This window comes from Colius striatus, chromosome Z (genome assembly GCF_028858725.1).
Source record: "Colius striatus isolate bColStr4 chromosome Z, bColStr4.1.hap1, whole genome shotgun sequence".
Lineage (NCBI taxonomy): Eukaryota > Metazoa > Chordata > Aves > Coliiformes > Coliidae > Colius > Colius striatus.
Window position 1 is genome coordinate 37,761,002 of NC_084790.1, and position 12,219 is coordinate 37,773,220.

The 12,219-nt window shown below is 39.1% G+C and overlaps 1 protein-coding gene across 2 annotated transcripts in view; it reads left to right on the forward strand.

The window, feature by feature from the left end:
* The window catches only part of EGFLAM (EGF like, fibronectin type III and laminin G domains), an 85,270-nt gene that overhangs the window by 31,658 nt on the left and 41,393 nt on the right, over nt 1-12,219 (forward strand). For both annotated transcript variants that reach the window (XM_062019017.1, XM_062019018.1), the window contains exons 7-8: nt 3,570-3,736; nt 11,955-12,070. In XM_062019017.1, coding sequence (XP_061875001.1) covers nt 3,570-3,736; nt 11,955-12,070 — 283 coding nt within the window. The remainder of the gene's footprint in view (nt 1-3,569; nt 3,737-11,954; nt 12,071-12,219) is intronic.

Here is a 12,219-nt window from a genome sequence, read left to right on the forward strand (position 1 = left end):
TTTTTAATCTATTGAATGCCTGCTTATTCTTTTAAACTTGGGAACTGACTTTTCCAAGTTTTGATAGTCAGCTAACATCTACAGGTTCACAAGTGTTTCAGCAGGATATGCCCTAAAAGGATTAGGTCACTTTCTTCTCCATCTCTTTGGTATGCAGATGGAGTCAACAGCTCAATATTTATCTTGAGATACAGGAGAAATTTTTCAGTATCTCAGTAATGACATGAAACTTCTGCTGTAATGAGCTAGGCAGGTTCTGCTGATGAAGTTGGGTAGATTTATCTATATAAAGATATAAGGGTGAAGAAGATTCAGTATAGCATTGTGGGTAAAATGTTTTATTAGTTTAGAAGCCTTCCACCCAAACAAAGGTATATGCCAGAATCCATTCCATGTTGAACAGTCACTGTACTGAGCTAGGCAATCATATTTGCTTTTGTTTGAGAAGAACCCAAAACCAGATCTGATTAGGGAGACAGCACCTCCTAATGCTCAGCAAAAATACCTTTAATATTGTCTTCCTGACTGATGCATGAAACAGATACATGTACCTCAGCATTTACCGCACTGTTTATGACAGCGGAATCCTTGAAAAGGTTATTAATAAAGAAAGTGGAGTGGAAGATTTAGAAATTAGAGAGGAAGTGCAGTAACAACATTAGGCAGTCTCAGAGGAATACTTAACAAAAGAATGAGATTAGAAAGTTGTCTACTTTTCCTTTCCTCAGAGTTGATATATTTTGCAGACATATTGGTTGATATATTTTGTAGAAAGTATCACAATAAACCTAAATAATAGTAATTACTACAAATAATATCCTAAAGTGTATTATTTTCTACAATGAGTATTTTTCATAGCAAATAAGAAGGTATTGTACTTGTCATCATAGTTATTATTCTCAGGAATATGAAAAAAATGATAGAGATTAATTTGCCACTTGAGTACAAACAAGGCACAAAAGAACAATGAAAAATCTTATAAAACTTGGGTTATTAGCAGATGCTTTACTCCATTGGATCATTACCAGGTGATTTTAAGAGACAGTTTAAATGAGTAAAAAATTCCCGTTCTTGACATCAGAAAGATTTTCTTTCCTAAACTGAGTTAGTCCCCAGATGACAACACAAAGCAATAATCTAAGTGTTTTGGGTATGTTTGGGGCAGAATTCTGCCCTTTGCTTATATCCATCCAGTCTTACTGACCTTATCCATATGTTTATCATCTTAAAAACACTCTTGATATTGTCACTGGACAGATTCGTTCTCCATGTCATTTCTGCATTGGAGATACACAGCTGCAACTTCCAAGAACAGAAACAGCCCATGGATGTTAGGTCTGATTTCCCTGTACACAGATACATCATCCAGGGCAGCCCTGTGAAGTCTTGGCTGGAGACTGAGGGACCTGTGCCTGTCTAAGGAATGTAGTGCTGCAGAAAGAAGAAGTGGCATTGAAATGAGCCAATTTGTTGACACAATGTGTTTGTTGACACAAACCGAGATTTAACACAAAAAAAGGACCGTAGAGACAAACAGTTTTCAACAAAATGCTCCCATCTTAGAAAACATGGGACTTGTCTGTCCCTGGGTATAGTCATCAGCTGAGTTTGTTGTGTTCTTTTCCCCATCTGTTTGCCATTTTTTCGTCTTGTACTGATTTGTTCCAACAGGGAATGTTCTTGGAGGAGTGTCAAAGGTCAAGTGATAAATCTCCCTCTTTGCTTCAGCTGCAGATGCTTACATGTTTGCAGTTGTCTCCTTTGTTATTCACGTCTACAGATGAAAGTCTTGTAAGAGAGAGTCAGCAAAGTTGAAGGCTATAGCCTACACTTTGTGTGATCTCCTAAATCTTTTTAAGTTGCGGTACCTCTTATGGAGCCCTTCATAGGAGGCATGTGTTTCCATTTGTGTTCAAACACTGGCAGGGTGTGTTGCAAAGAGATTGTGAGACAGCTGTTGAGCTGGTAGGAATTCCTTGGACCAGAATTAGAGCCAAAAAAATACATATATGGGAAAATTGAAAACACCGCTAAGCAAGCATGTGGAAGGAAGGGACATTAACAGCTTTTATTTGGAAAACACTATAACGTTTTCATTTTGGCCCAAACATCAAAAGGGATGCAACAAAGGAGTAGCCAAAATAAATGCCCTTCTGTCTACCAGGAACTGGTGGTGGAGAGTGGCTTAAGGTGGTCTGTTTAGCTGTCATTACCTCTTGAGTGTGTCTGATTTTATTTTTAGTTAGACAATTAAATATTCACATCCTGTGTGGCATTGCATACAGGAGCCAGGCAGCTTGGAGCTGCTGCTTTGCCATGGCGTTTGTCCTGCTGACACTAAAACCATGAAGCCTCAGTGATCAATAAATCTTCTATTGAATGTTAAAACAAAACATACGTTAACTTTGACATTTCCTCCAGCTACAAATAAACAAATACAAAATGCCTGCCTTGTGCTATAATTTTGATGGGAAAAGTGTTAGAGACATTTGCAGCTAGTTCTGTGTAAACATTGTTAGATTCAGGGATCACTTGGAGTTATTTCCTGTAATAAATATCACATGGACATCTTAGAAAAGAAAGTAATTTCTGTGCCTATTTTACTTTCATAGGCATCAGTTTGAATATTTTGTGTGGCCTGGACTTAACATTTACATTTTTATTTTGTTTGTATTTGTTTATCTTCTCATTCCATTCTCTCTTAGATAAGAAGAGATCACTTTTAGAGAGAGTGCAAATGCCGTGACCGCATCAGAATACTCTCTCAAAGTATTTAGAACAACCCTCCCATTTCCAATGTCCTTCTGCATACCAACTTAAAACATTTGAGACCGACCTGCTATGTGGATGGTTGTACTGATTTCAGATGGACTGTAACACCACTCTCTGAGAGCATTTATGGGCAACTGGCATCCAGTAGGCATGAGGAGTTAACCAAGCATTGTCCAAAGGCAGACAAGGGAGTTTTGTTGCAAAATCCGGAAATTCTCAGCATTGTTTTTCTATTTTGATGTTTGGTGTCTTTTTCTGAAGAATTTCAATCAAGATTTTCCAGCATAGGTGGGATAACCTGGTTGCCTGGGAGATCAAGTGTTAGATTCTCATTCTGCTAATGCTTTTATATGTTTGAAGGGACTTGATGGCATTAGAGCACAAATTCTTAAAAATAACTCAGGATCTTTCCCTCTATTGTAAAGTTTTGTTTTATACAGCCAAACAAAGGGTTGGGAACTGCAGGTAATAGATCTGTACTTGCAAACTGTGAACTCCAAATCCATGAAAATGAGTGAACAGAACTCGATTTTTCTAACTGTCCTCTAAACAGAATCCTTGACTTTATTAGAAAAATCTTAATACTGGGTCTGTATCACTGTGTAATTTTAATATCATAAGCTTTGCAGCTTGGTAATGGTTGCACAGCTGTACTCCTTAAGGGTGAAGGATTTCAGTGGTCCTTTAGAAGGCTCATATCTCGTTTATTTTCTGTATTTTTCAGGAAAGTTTAAAGGCAATTAATTTATACAGATGGCTTTAATTATTTATAATCTTGGCTTTGTTTGATCCTTAAGGCCAGACCTTGACAGCAATTGGACAGTGATAAGAGAGCAGATACAGATGGAGTCCATGGTTCTCAAAGGACTTCTCCCAAACACCAAGTACCAGTTTGCTGTCCGAGCAGCAAACTTCTATGGACCCAGCCCTGCCAGTGCTCCAAGTGACATAATCCGAACGTTCAGTGAGTAGAACCACCTTTTTCTAACTAAAGCTGTCTGTAAATAAAGTGTACCTGGAGTAGCCTGTGGAGGACTGCTGGTGGAAAGAGTCACTCTCCAAGCAGTGTCACCCCCACTCTGGCATCTCTCAGTGCTCTCAGTTTTCAGCATCCTATGAAAGTCAAGCCACAAACAAAGATTTGAAAAGCACAAGGCAGAAGCACTCTTGTGCCATTTCTCTGTGCTGGAGGTCACTAACAGACATATTTGGGTGGCTAGTGCTGAGTTTTGTTCTGGCTTCATGTAGAACTGAATAGTGAATATCATGGGGGAAAATGAGTCAAGTCTATTGTTCTTATTTTTCTGTGCATTGAAACTCAACCTTATATACTACATTTGTAATTTGAACAACTCTGAAAGACCAAAGCAAATCTATACCGTTTTCTGAGGAGTAAGGCTCTTAAGCTGGTAAGCACAATCCTGAAACAAGCGTCCAGTTTTGATCAGAAGCTGCATAGCAAAAATATTAGGTGAAAATGCATTCAAATAGACTTGAATAATCACGACTTGTTTATTACTATATTCAGATCTCCTTATCAATGTTGGCCATGCACACAGCAATAAGGTCCTTCACACATCTGCTGATAGCGTTCCTCAGGATTTAACCCTCTGTCACTGCTAATGTCTCTGTGGGCAGATTTTGAGGTGCTCTTGCTCCTCATGAACTCACGTCATAGCTGTATGTGAGAATCTCAACTAAGCTGACAAAGCACATTGCAAAATCTACAAATCATTTGTCTTGTACAGCAAAAAACCTAGTATCGCAAAGACAGCTGGTGCAGGAAGCAGAGCTGAGGTGGCAGAATATGGGGATTAACTGAGCTATATCCTTAATGTGCCAGACTTTGTATTGTGTTTAAAAGATCTCAGTACTTTCAAGTTCTAGTTTTGAAGGCGTTTATAGGAGAATACCATGCAAGAAAATGCCTAGATATAAATTTTGCTAGATAATAATTAATTATAACAATAATTACTATGTATGATTATATAATGATTTTAATAATGTCTTTTTATATCATGTAGTATGTATTTATTAAATGTTGTTGTATATTATAATCATAATACAATAATTGTATTCACTCTAAAAGAGAAGAATGAAACTGACATTTTTTGTTTCTCACCTCCAAATTCAATTCCAAATCATTTTAGTTAACTGGCAGAAAATGAGCAGCTGATATTCAGATAGGACTGTAGGAAGAATTTACATGCTACAGAAATGTGAACCATGACCTTAGTGATGCACAAATTTAACCTGCTAAGGATTTAGTTCTAAATTGCCTCACTATATTAAAAGCCCTTATTTTCCTCTATATGGCAGTTTCCATTTTTTTTTTTCTGCCACAAGTTCAGTCCCTTTTGCGTGAAGTTTGTTATGGCCGCTGAAGCAAATGTTTGAGAAAACCACACAGGTGTAGTGTATTCTGGAGTTCCTTGGCACCCGGATCCTCAAGGATCAGCCCTTGCTGCCACAGGCATCCTTGTGTGTGCCTCAATATCCTATTCATCTCTCAGTGTGACTGTCTACATTCTTTGGTCAGAAAATTGTTTAGCTCAGTTAAAAAGGGTGGAGCAGTCTTCATGCAGTGCTTATTATTGCAATACTCTAGGGAAGGCACTTTGCCTTTGGAAACTGCCTTTTCTGCAGAGACCTGCTGAGATAGATTTAAAACATGGATTTTTGTCAGTAGAGCTAGGAATCAAATTCGTGCCTGGTGTATGCAAACACTGATTTCTGAAGAGGTTCACAGGGGGTGTGAGCTTGGTTCTCTGTGCCTGCATGCAATCTGAAAAGTGAATGAATATATTATGCACATTGCGCTGCTGTCTGGACAGACTCATAACGTCTGTGCCAGTCCCTGGTAGGCACATGGGTGTCACTGTGGCTGAAAGGTTGTTCTCTTTGCATCAAGGGCCTGGCAAACCATCACGAATGGACAGAGACTTCCACAGCCTGAGTGTGTGTGATTTGCTCCAGCCCCACACTAGGTCACTTGCATTTCAGGCAAAAGCTGAGTTTTTTGGCAAACACAAATGTGGTTCCTTTGCCAGTCTGCTCTTAGTTTCCAGGGTAGATTTTGCAAGTAGACTTAAAATCTACATATAGGGACTATGTATGAAATCCCGTGTTATCTTGTGGGTACCTATCTTCCCTACAACCAGCTTTTTGTAGAGCCAGGAGTGTTTGAACAATAGGTGACAGAGGATTCATGCCTTCACAAATAAGTTCTGTGACTTTCTGGAAGCTGAGGTGTAACTGAATATAGCAGCTCTCAGTTGGCTTTAGTTGTGATATATGTAAGAAGCTAGTTTGATGTTAACCAGATGCACTTCTGCATTAGTGGAAAAGCTAAACATTTGTTTTGAAAATTGTTCTTCATTAAAGCTATGCATAGCCTGAATATTTATTTTTCCCCAAAACACTAAAAAACCCTGAAGAGTGATTTAAACCATTGTCAAGTTTAAGGACAAACAAGTAAAGCTCACTCCTAGTTTACCTTGTGCATCTGCAGATATCTTCCCCCTTCCAGTAGCCAGAAAGCCAATAGTTACCTTCTTTGGCCCAGTTAGTCATTCACTTCAGTTGCTCATGTACAGACATTTGGTGGATTTGAGATCATCACCCTGTGGTATTCTGCTGTCACTGCAGGAGTGCACATGCCTCTCGGACGTCTCCCAGACACTTGACAGTCCTCTGGGGAGGTCTCAGGTACATAGTACTTCTCAGATGGCACTAGATGCCTGACTCAAAGTGCCAGCAGATATAGTCACCTATTGTTTCTGAAAGAGTGTCAGATGGTTGGCATGTCTGAAGTTAAAGCATCTTTGCTGTTCAGGTTACATATTGTAGGAATTACTATCTTCATTATTACCATGGTTCCTCCTCTTACGTAAACAGTGCAACATACCAGAGATATCTGATGCTATTTTCTGGCTGCCTGTATATTCCTCAGAAATACTTAAAATACCGTAGGAATCTGGCAGAAGTTCATACAATATCTCTTTCCTATGTGTTACACTTAGGCCACAGAGTGCTGGCACTAAGGTCCTTAGGGTGCTTGGATTTTAAAAATTTGTCACTTTATGCTCGTGTATCCTGTATTTATATGCCAGTTTTGTAAGAATTAGTCCCTTTCTGATGCTTAACAGAATAACAAATTACCTCAAATGCAGTGGACCTCGAGGATCCTTGTTGCATTTCCTACAGTTTCTAACATCTCTTCTCAGCAGGCTGAGACAGAGAAGAGTCCTGCAAGCACTGAGTCCATGCTCTTTGGGAATGTCTTCTGCCCAGCTTTGTCTTATTCTTACATGTAATACTCACGTTTTGGTTTTAAAAGATGTTTGGCTTTGCAGTACTCTCAACTGCATGGTTTCAGGTCAGCATAAGGAACTATTGTCTTTGTTTTGTTTGCTAAAATATTCCTCTGAAGGGTTACTGACGATATCACCTAAAGTGAGAGACCTCCCAAGGTCCTTGCAAACATGTGGCCTTGATTATAATTAATTACCCCCTTAGCTACTAAAAAATGCATGCTTGGTTTACATTACATTAGTCCATTTTCATGAAAGAAAAAGGGCAAGCTTCCCCATGGGCTCTCATTTGTTTATGATTTGGGGTTTTTTAATTTTTTTTTTCCTAGAGGGAAATGATGTAATAAATCAATTCTTGCCTTTCTTAATTACAGATGCAGGTGTGGGCGTTTCACTTGTTTATTGGGCTTTTGATATATCAAATCTTTCAAGGCGTCACAGGCAATTTACTTGAAAACAAAAGATTGCATATATCCAGTTTAGTAATAAGAAAATAAACTATCCCAAAGAATCAAACAAAGTGTCATCTGTATCGCTTCAATACCTTTTGTGTCCTGGGGAAACAGACGGGGTTTGCACTGTACCTGCAAGGTCACCAGCCTCGGGCTTTATGAGACCAACAGAGGAAGCATCTTCTGTTAAAAATACCCTTCTGCTTGTTCTCCACAGCAAACGTGACAGAAGTAGCTGCTTAATCTGGGTACATCTCTTCCTCTGGTCCTGGCTCTCACTGCCAGGCTCATATTGAGGAAGGCATTGGCACAGGTGCTTTGATATTCTGCACTGTGCTTAAATGTGTCAACTGAGGCTCATGCACGGGTAAAGGACAGTCCCTTGGGCACAAACCTTGATGTAAGTGGTGATGGTGTAGCCTGGACGTAGCAAATGGAGAAGGTTTCTGCGGAACTGTTTCCTGCAGATGAACAAAGTCTTTACAAAGGCAGTGGTTGTATTTATAGGGTCAGGGACAAAAAGCAAGAGACAGGCCAAGCAATATGCATTTCCTTACTGTGAGTAACTGACAAGAATCAAAATAACCCAGTGTATCTTGGTTTTAAACCCGTGAGGTGTTCTGTGTGAAGGCAATCAGTCTGTTAACGCTTCATTCAATCTGCATAGGTTGCAGCGCCCAGTGGTCTACCTCCTGTGTCTCCTGATCAGTACGCTGGTACCAACCTAATCAACAAAACAAAAGTTTATGTGGCTTTCTGTTTGTTTTAAGAAAGATTTCTTTGGTATAACTTAATCCCCGATTATTTGGGACGAAGCTCTCTAAAGCTTATGACCCCACACAGATTTTCCAATTAGTCATGAAACAGGATTATAGGACCTGGTAGAAAGTCTTAAACAGGCTTCATCTCCTTGTACACTGAAACACTGATTTAACGAAATATAGCAGACATATAATAATAATAATAATCTGTACTCATTGTTTTGGTTTTTGCAGACTACCACTGTGCTTACATGTCTCTGATAAGCCACCCATTAAGAAATGAGCTGTCCACCAAAGCAATAATGTCCTAAGAGATGGGTTGACATGGGCTTTTCTGTACACAGTTGTTACCTTCCCTGCTTTCTGTTTCTTTGTAGTTTTATTGCATCACGTCACATGTAACTATCATGTCACATCCAGTGAGCAGACACCAAATGTAGGGCAGAGCAAGGAGACTGAGAAGCCAGTGAGCTGTTGGATGATCTCTTAATTTCTGTGTGTACTCACCTGTATAAATTCAGGCATACAGAGAAGAGAATACATCTCCATGACTTCATAGCTCCTGAGTGCCTTATTTGTTATCAAAAATGCTTACAGATCAACAGGTAATGTAGCATGTGCTGGCTGAAACTCAGATGGAGCCAGGGAGGAGCAATATCTGGGGTCTGGGGACATGCTAGGGACCTGTGGATATTAGGATCTCTTCTGAAGTTACTCTTCTCCTGGTGGTGCCAAACTTGCGTCCTGTGAAGGTCTTTGAAGAAGAGTCTCAGAGCATTCTTTTCTAGCTGTCACAGTAAGCTGGAACTTCTTTAGTCTCTCTTCAGGCTGTATATATTGTACCAGTTCTATAAGGTGAAAGAAAATATTTTCTGGTCTAAAATAGTGGGTACATCTTGCCTCCCAAGGTCTACTGTTGGAAAAGCATGGAATATTTTGGTGTGCCAGATGAAAGAGGCAACTGCCTGTCTCTCCTAAATTACCAGCTCTTATTGCATGGTGTCTGTTGATGTAGTTTAGTGGTAACTCCACTTGTATCAGGAAAGTTAACACTTCCATGAAATGGGCATGGAGTTAAAATTTGAATGTGAATTTAAGACCCAACATTTTCCTATATGTGAATATAAAGGTACTTAATTCTTTGTATTCCTTCATTCCTACTTAAACCTAAATCCCAATAAATTAATAGAATGTTTGATTGAATTTGTGTATAACAGCTTGTTTGAATACAATTAGGTTGTTTTCACTAACATATAATTGTGATTTTTCCTTTATTTTTTCCAACTTATCTTTATGGCTTCTGTTAGTTTCATCCATTAGAAGAACTGAATTAATTCTGAAATACTTTCAGACACACAATATAAAGGCAATAAGTAAAATAGACGTGACTTCCATTGAGCCACAGCTGCTGGAAACTGAGTTAGTGCTGTTCTCTGTTCATATAGTTTATGTTAATCTGCAAGTCATGTTTATAGTGCTTATGTTTGAGGTTTTGCACACTCAATTCATTTGTGGGAATGCATGTCTTATAAAATCACTGTTAACAAAGAAAGACATTCTGATGCATTGATGGATGGTGGAAGTCAAACTTGCAGTTGGACTAGGTGGTCATTGTAGGTCCCTCCCAATGGAACTATTTAATTCTACTACTTCTACTTCTGCTTCTACTTTTACTTCTTCTACTCCTTCCTACTTCTACTATGTTATTCTACTCCTCCTATGTTCCTCTCCTCTCCTCTCCTCTCCTCTCCTCTCCTCTCCTCTCCTCTCCTCTCCTCTCCTCTCCTCTCCTCTCCTCTCCTCTCCTCTCCTCTCCTCTCCTCCTCTCCCTTGTAATTCACGGGCACTAGTAGAAATAATCTGGATATAGTTTGTCCAGTTGGCCTCATCTTATTACCAGTCATAAAACTATATGTTCGCTGCTTAGGTTAGCTGTTATAACTCTGTGCTGACTACTTCTGTTTAATACACAGTTAAATTGTATTATTTACAAATTATTAAGTATACATGTTAGTGTGGAAAGGCTAATATGTGTTCTCTAGTAGTCTAGCATGCTATTTTGGCTGCAGATGTGTATGGTTCGTTATCCCTGCTCATTTGCCCTTAATTTTTCTGTATCCTGATGTAACAAGTATTGTTACACCGTTGATAAGCAGCTGCCACAGAGAGCATGGCTGAAGGCCAAATTAGCCAGCCAGGGCATGCACTCATGTCTGGTGCACATTTGCTTGCTTGCCAAACTATCTGCCAGGATTTCTGAGTTGCAGTCACTGCAACAGAATAAAGTGCACTAAAAATGATTTAGGCGAGTGCTCTTCTGCCTGAATCAGGTCAGTAAGATGTTTTTTCCTGTATTCCTTGCCAAGATGAGAGATGAGTGACCCAGTCAAATGTCTCAAATGGCCCAAAAGCATTGTGCCCACACTGCTCTCTCTCAAAGTCTGCTGAGCTTCGTTAGTTTTCACTGGGTTTTTCAGTGGTGGTAGTGAAGCTCTCACCACCATCAAGTGGCATTTGCGGGATTGTCAGGTCTCCCTTCTGCAAACTGCAACAGCCCAGCAAGACTTCATGTTTTTGCATGTTGTGATGTGAAGAACCTGTTAACTTATAAGAAAATATGAGCAGCTTGTATCTGCTAAGATGAACAAGCCCACATTGTTAGCCCATTCAGAGACTTTGTAAAACAAGGGTTACATCTGCTGTTTTTAAGTGGTCACAAAATATTTTATGGAAGAGGCAAATGAAGTCTGTTGCTTTAATGGTTGTCAAATGTCTATCTCTTCTTAACCTTTCTGAAATGACAAGTAATGACGGTGATGCAGTTACTTGTATTTTCTTTCCTCATGACTTCTGGTAAATTCTAATAGCCTAGAAGTGTAAACCATTGTTTATGCAGAATTGGTTATGTAATGTGCAGAAAAGCACAGATATTTTCTATGAGGACCCTCTCAGTGTTTAAGCTGTCCCTCAGCACAGTTCAGCACTCCAAAGAGAAGCAGAGGCAGATTATGCACATGAAAAACACATTATGTTTGTGCATATTTCTTTTATTGATGTGCTAAGTTACCTTTTAAAAAGTAGCCTAAAAACTCTTAGGATGATAATTCCAGGAGCACTGGAGCCAGTGGAGGCAGATAAAGTCCTAAGAAGTGTGCCAGAAAAGCACTACCTAGGTGCCTCCCTATTGTAGTTCCAGTTATCTCATCACCAGGAAGGCAAATTCAGGACTGTGTATTTATTAAGGGGGAAATTTTTTATCTTAAACCAATTCAGTTATTGAAATATGTCCATGCTGAAGTAATTAAATAATACAAATAATAAATAATTTTTAAAAATAAATTAAAATATGTCCATGCTGAAAAAATTCAGAATCATTGTCTTGGATGAATGATGTATAAAAGTCACTTTACAGTGCGAGACCTGAGCTTTTCACTTAGTTTAGTCACTTAGTGACTAAACAAAGGTCTGTCTTTTGAGTTGCATGTGTACTACTTGGACAGTGTCTACCATCTTCAGGCTGACACTTGCGTTGTCTATACAAGATGAACATTAACACCATCTCAGATTTCTGTGTTGAATCAGGGGTTAGTAAGATCTCAGTTGCTGTGTGTAAAGAGTCAAAAAAAAGCAGATGAACTGACTATGTGTCTTTTTAGGCTTGGAGGAGTTAGGAAGTGGAAGCTATGGGCATCGGTATATCACAGACACGGTGACTGGTGATGATGATGAATTTGATATTGATGACTCAGACTACGACATTTACATAGAAGAGGTAAATTTCAAGATTTCACTTTGGCATTTCGTTTTTCTTCATGGTATCAGTATTTTGAAGTGTCTGGTTTTACCAGGAAGTTTACTGTCTGATATTACGTGTGCAAATATAATGATATGTTTGTTTCTTTTTCTTCAGTGAGGATGAGT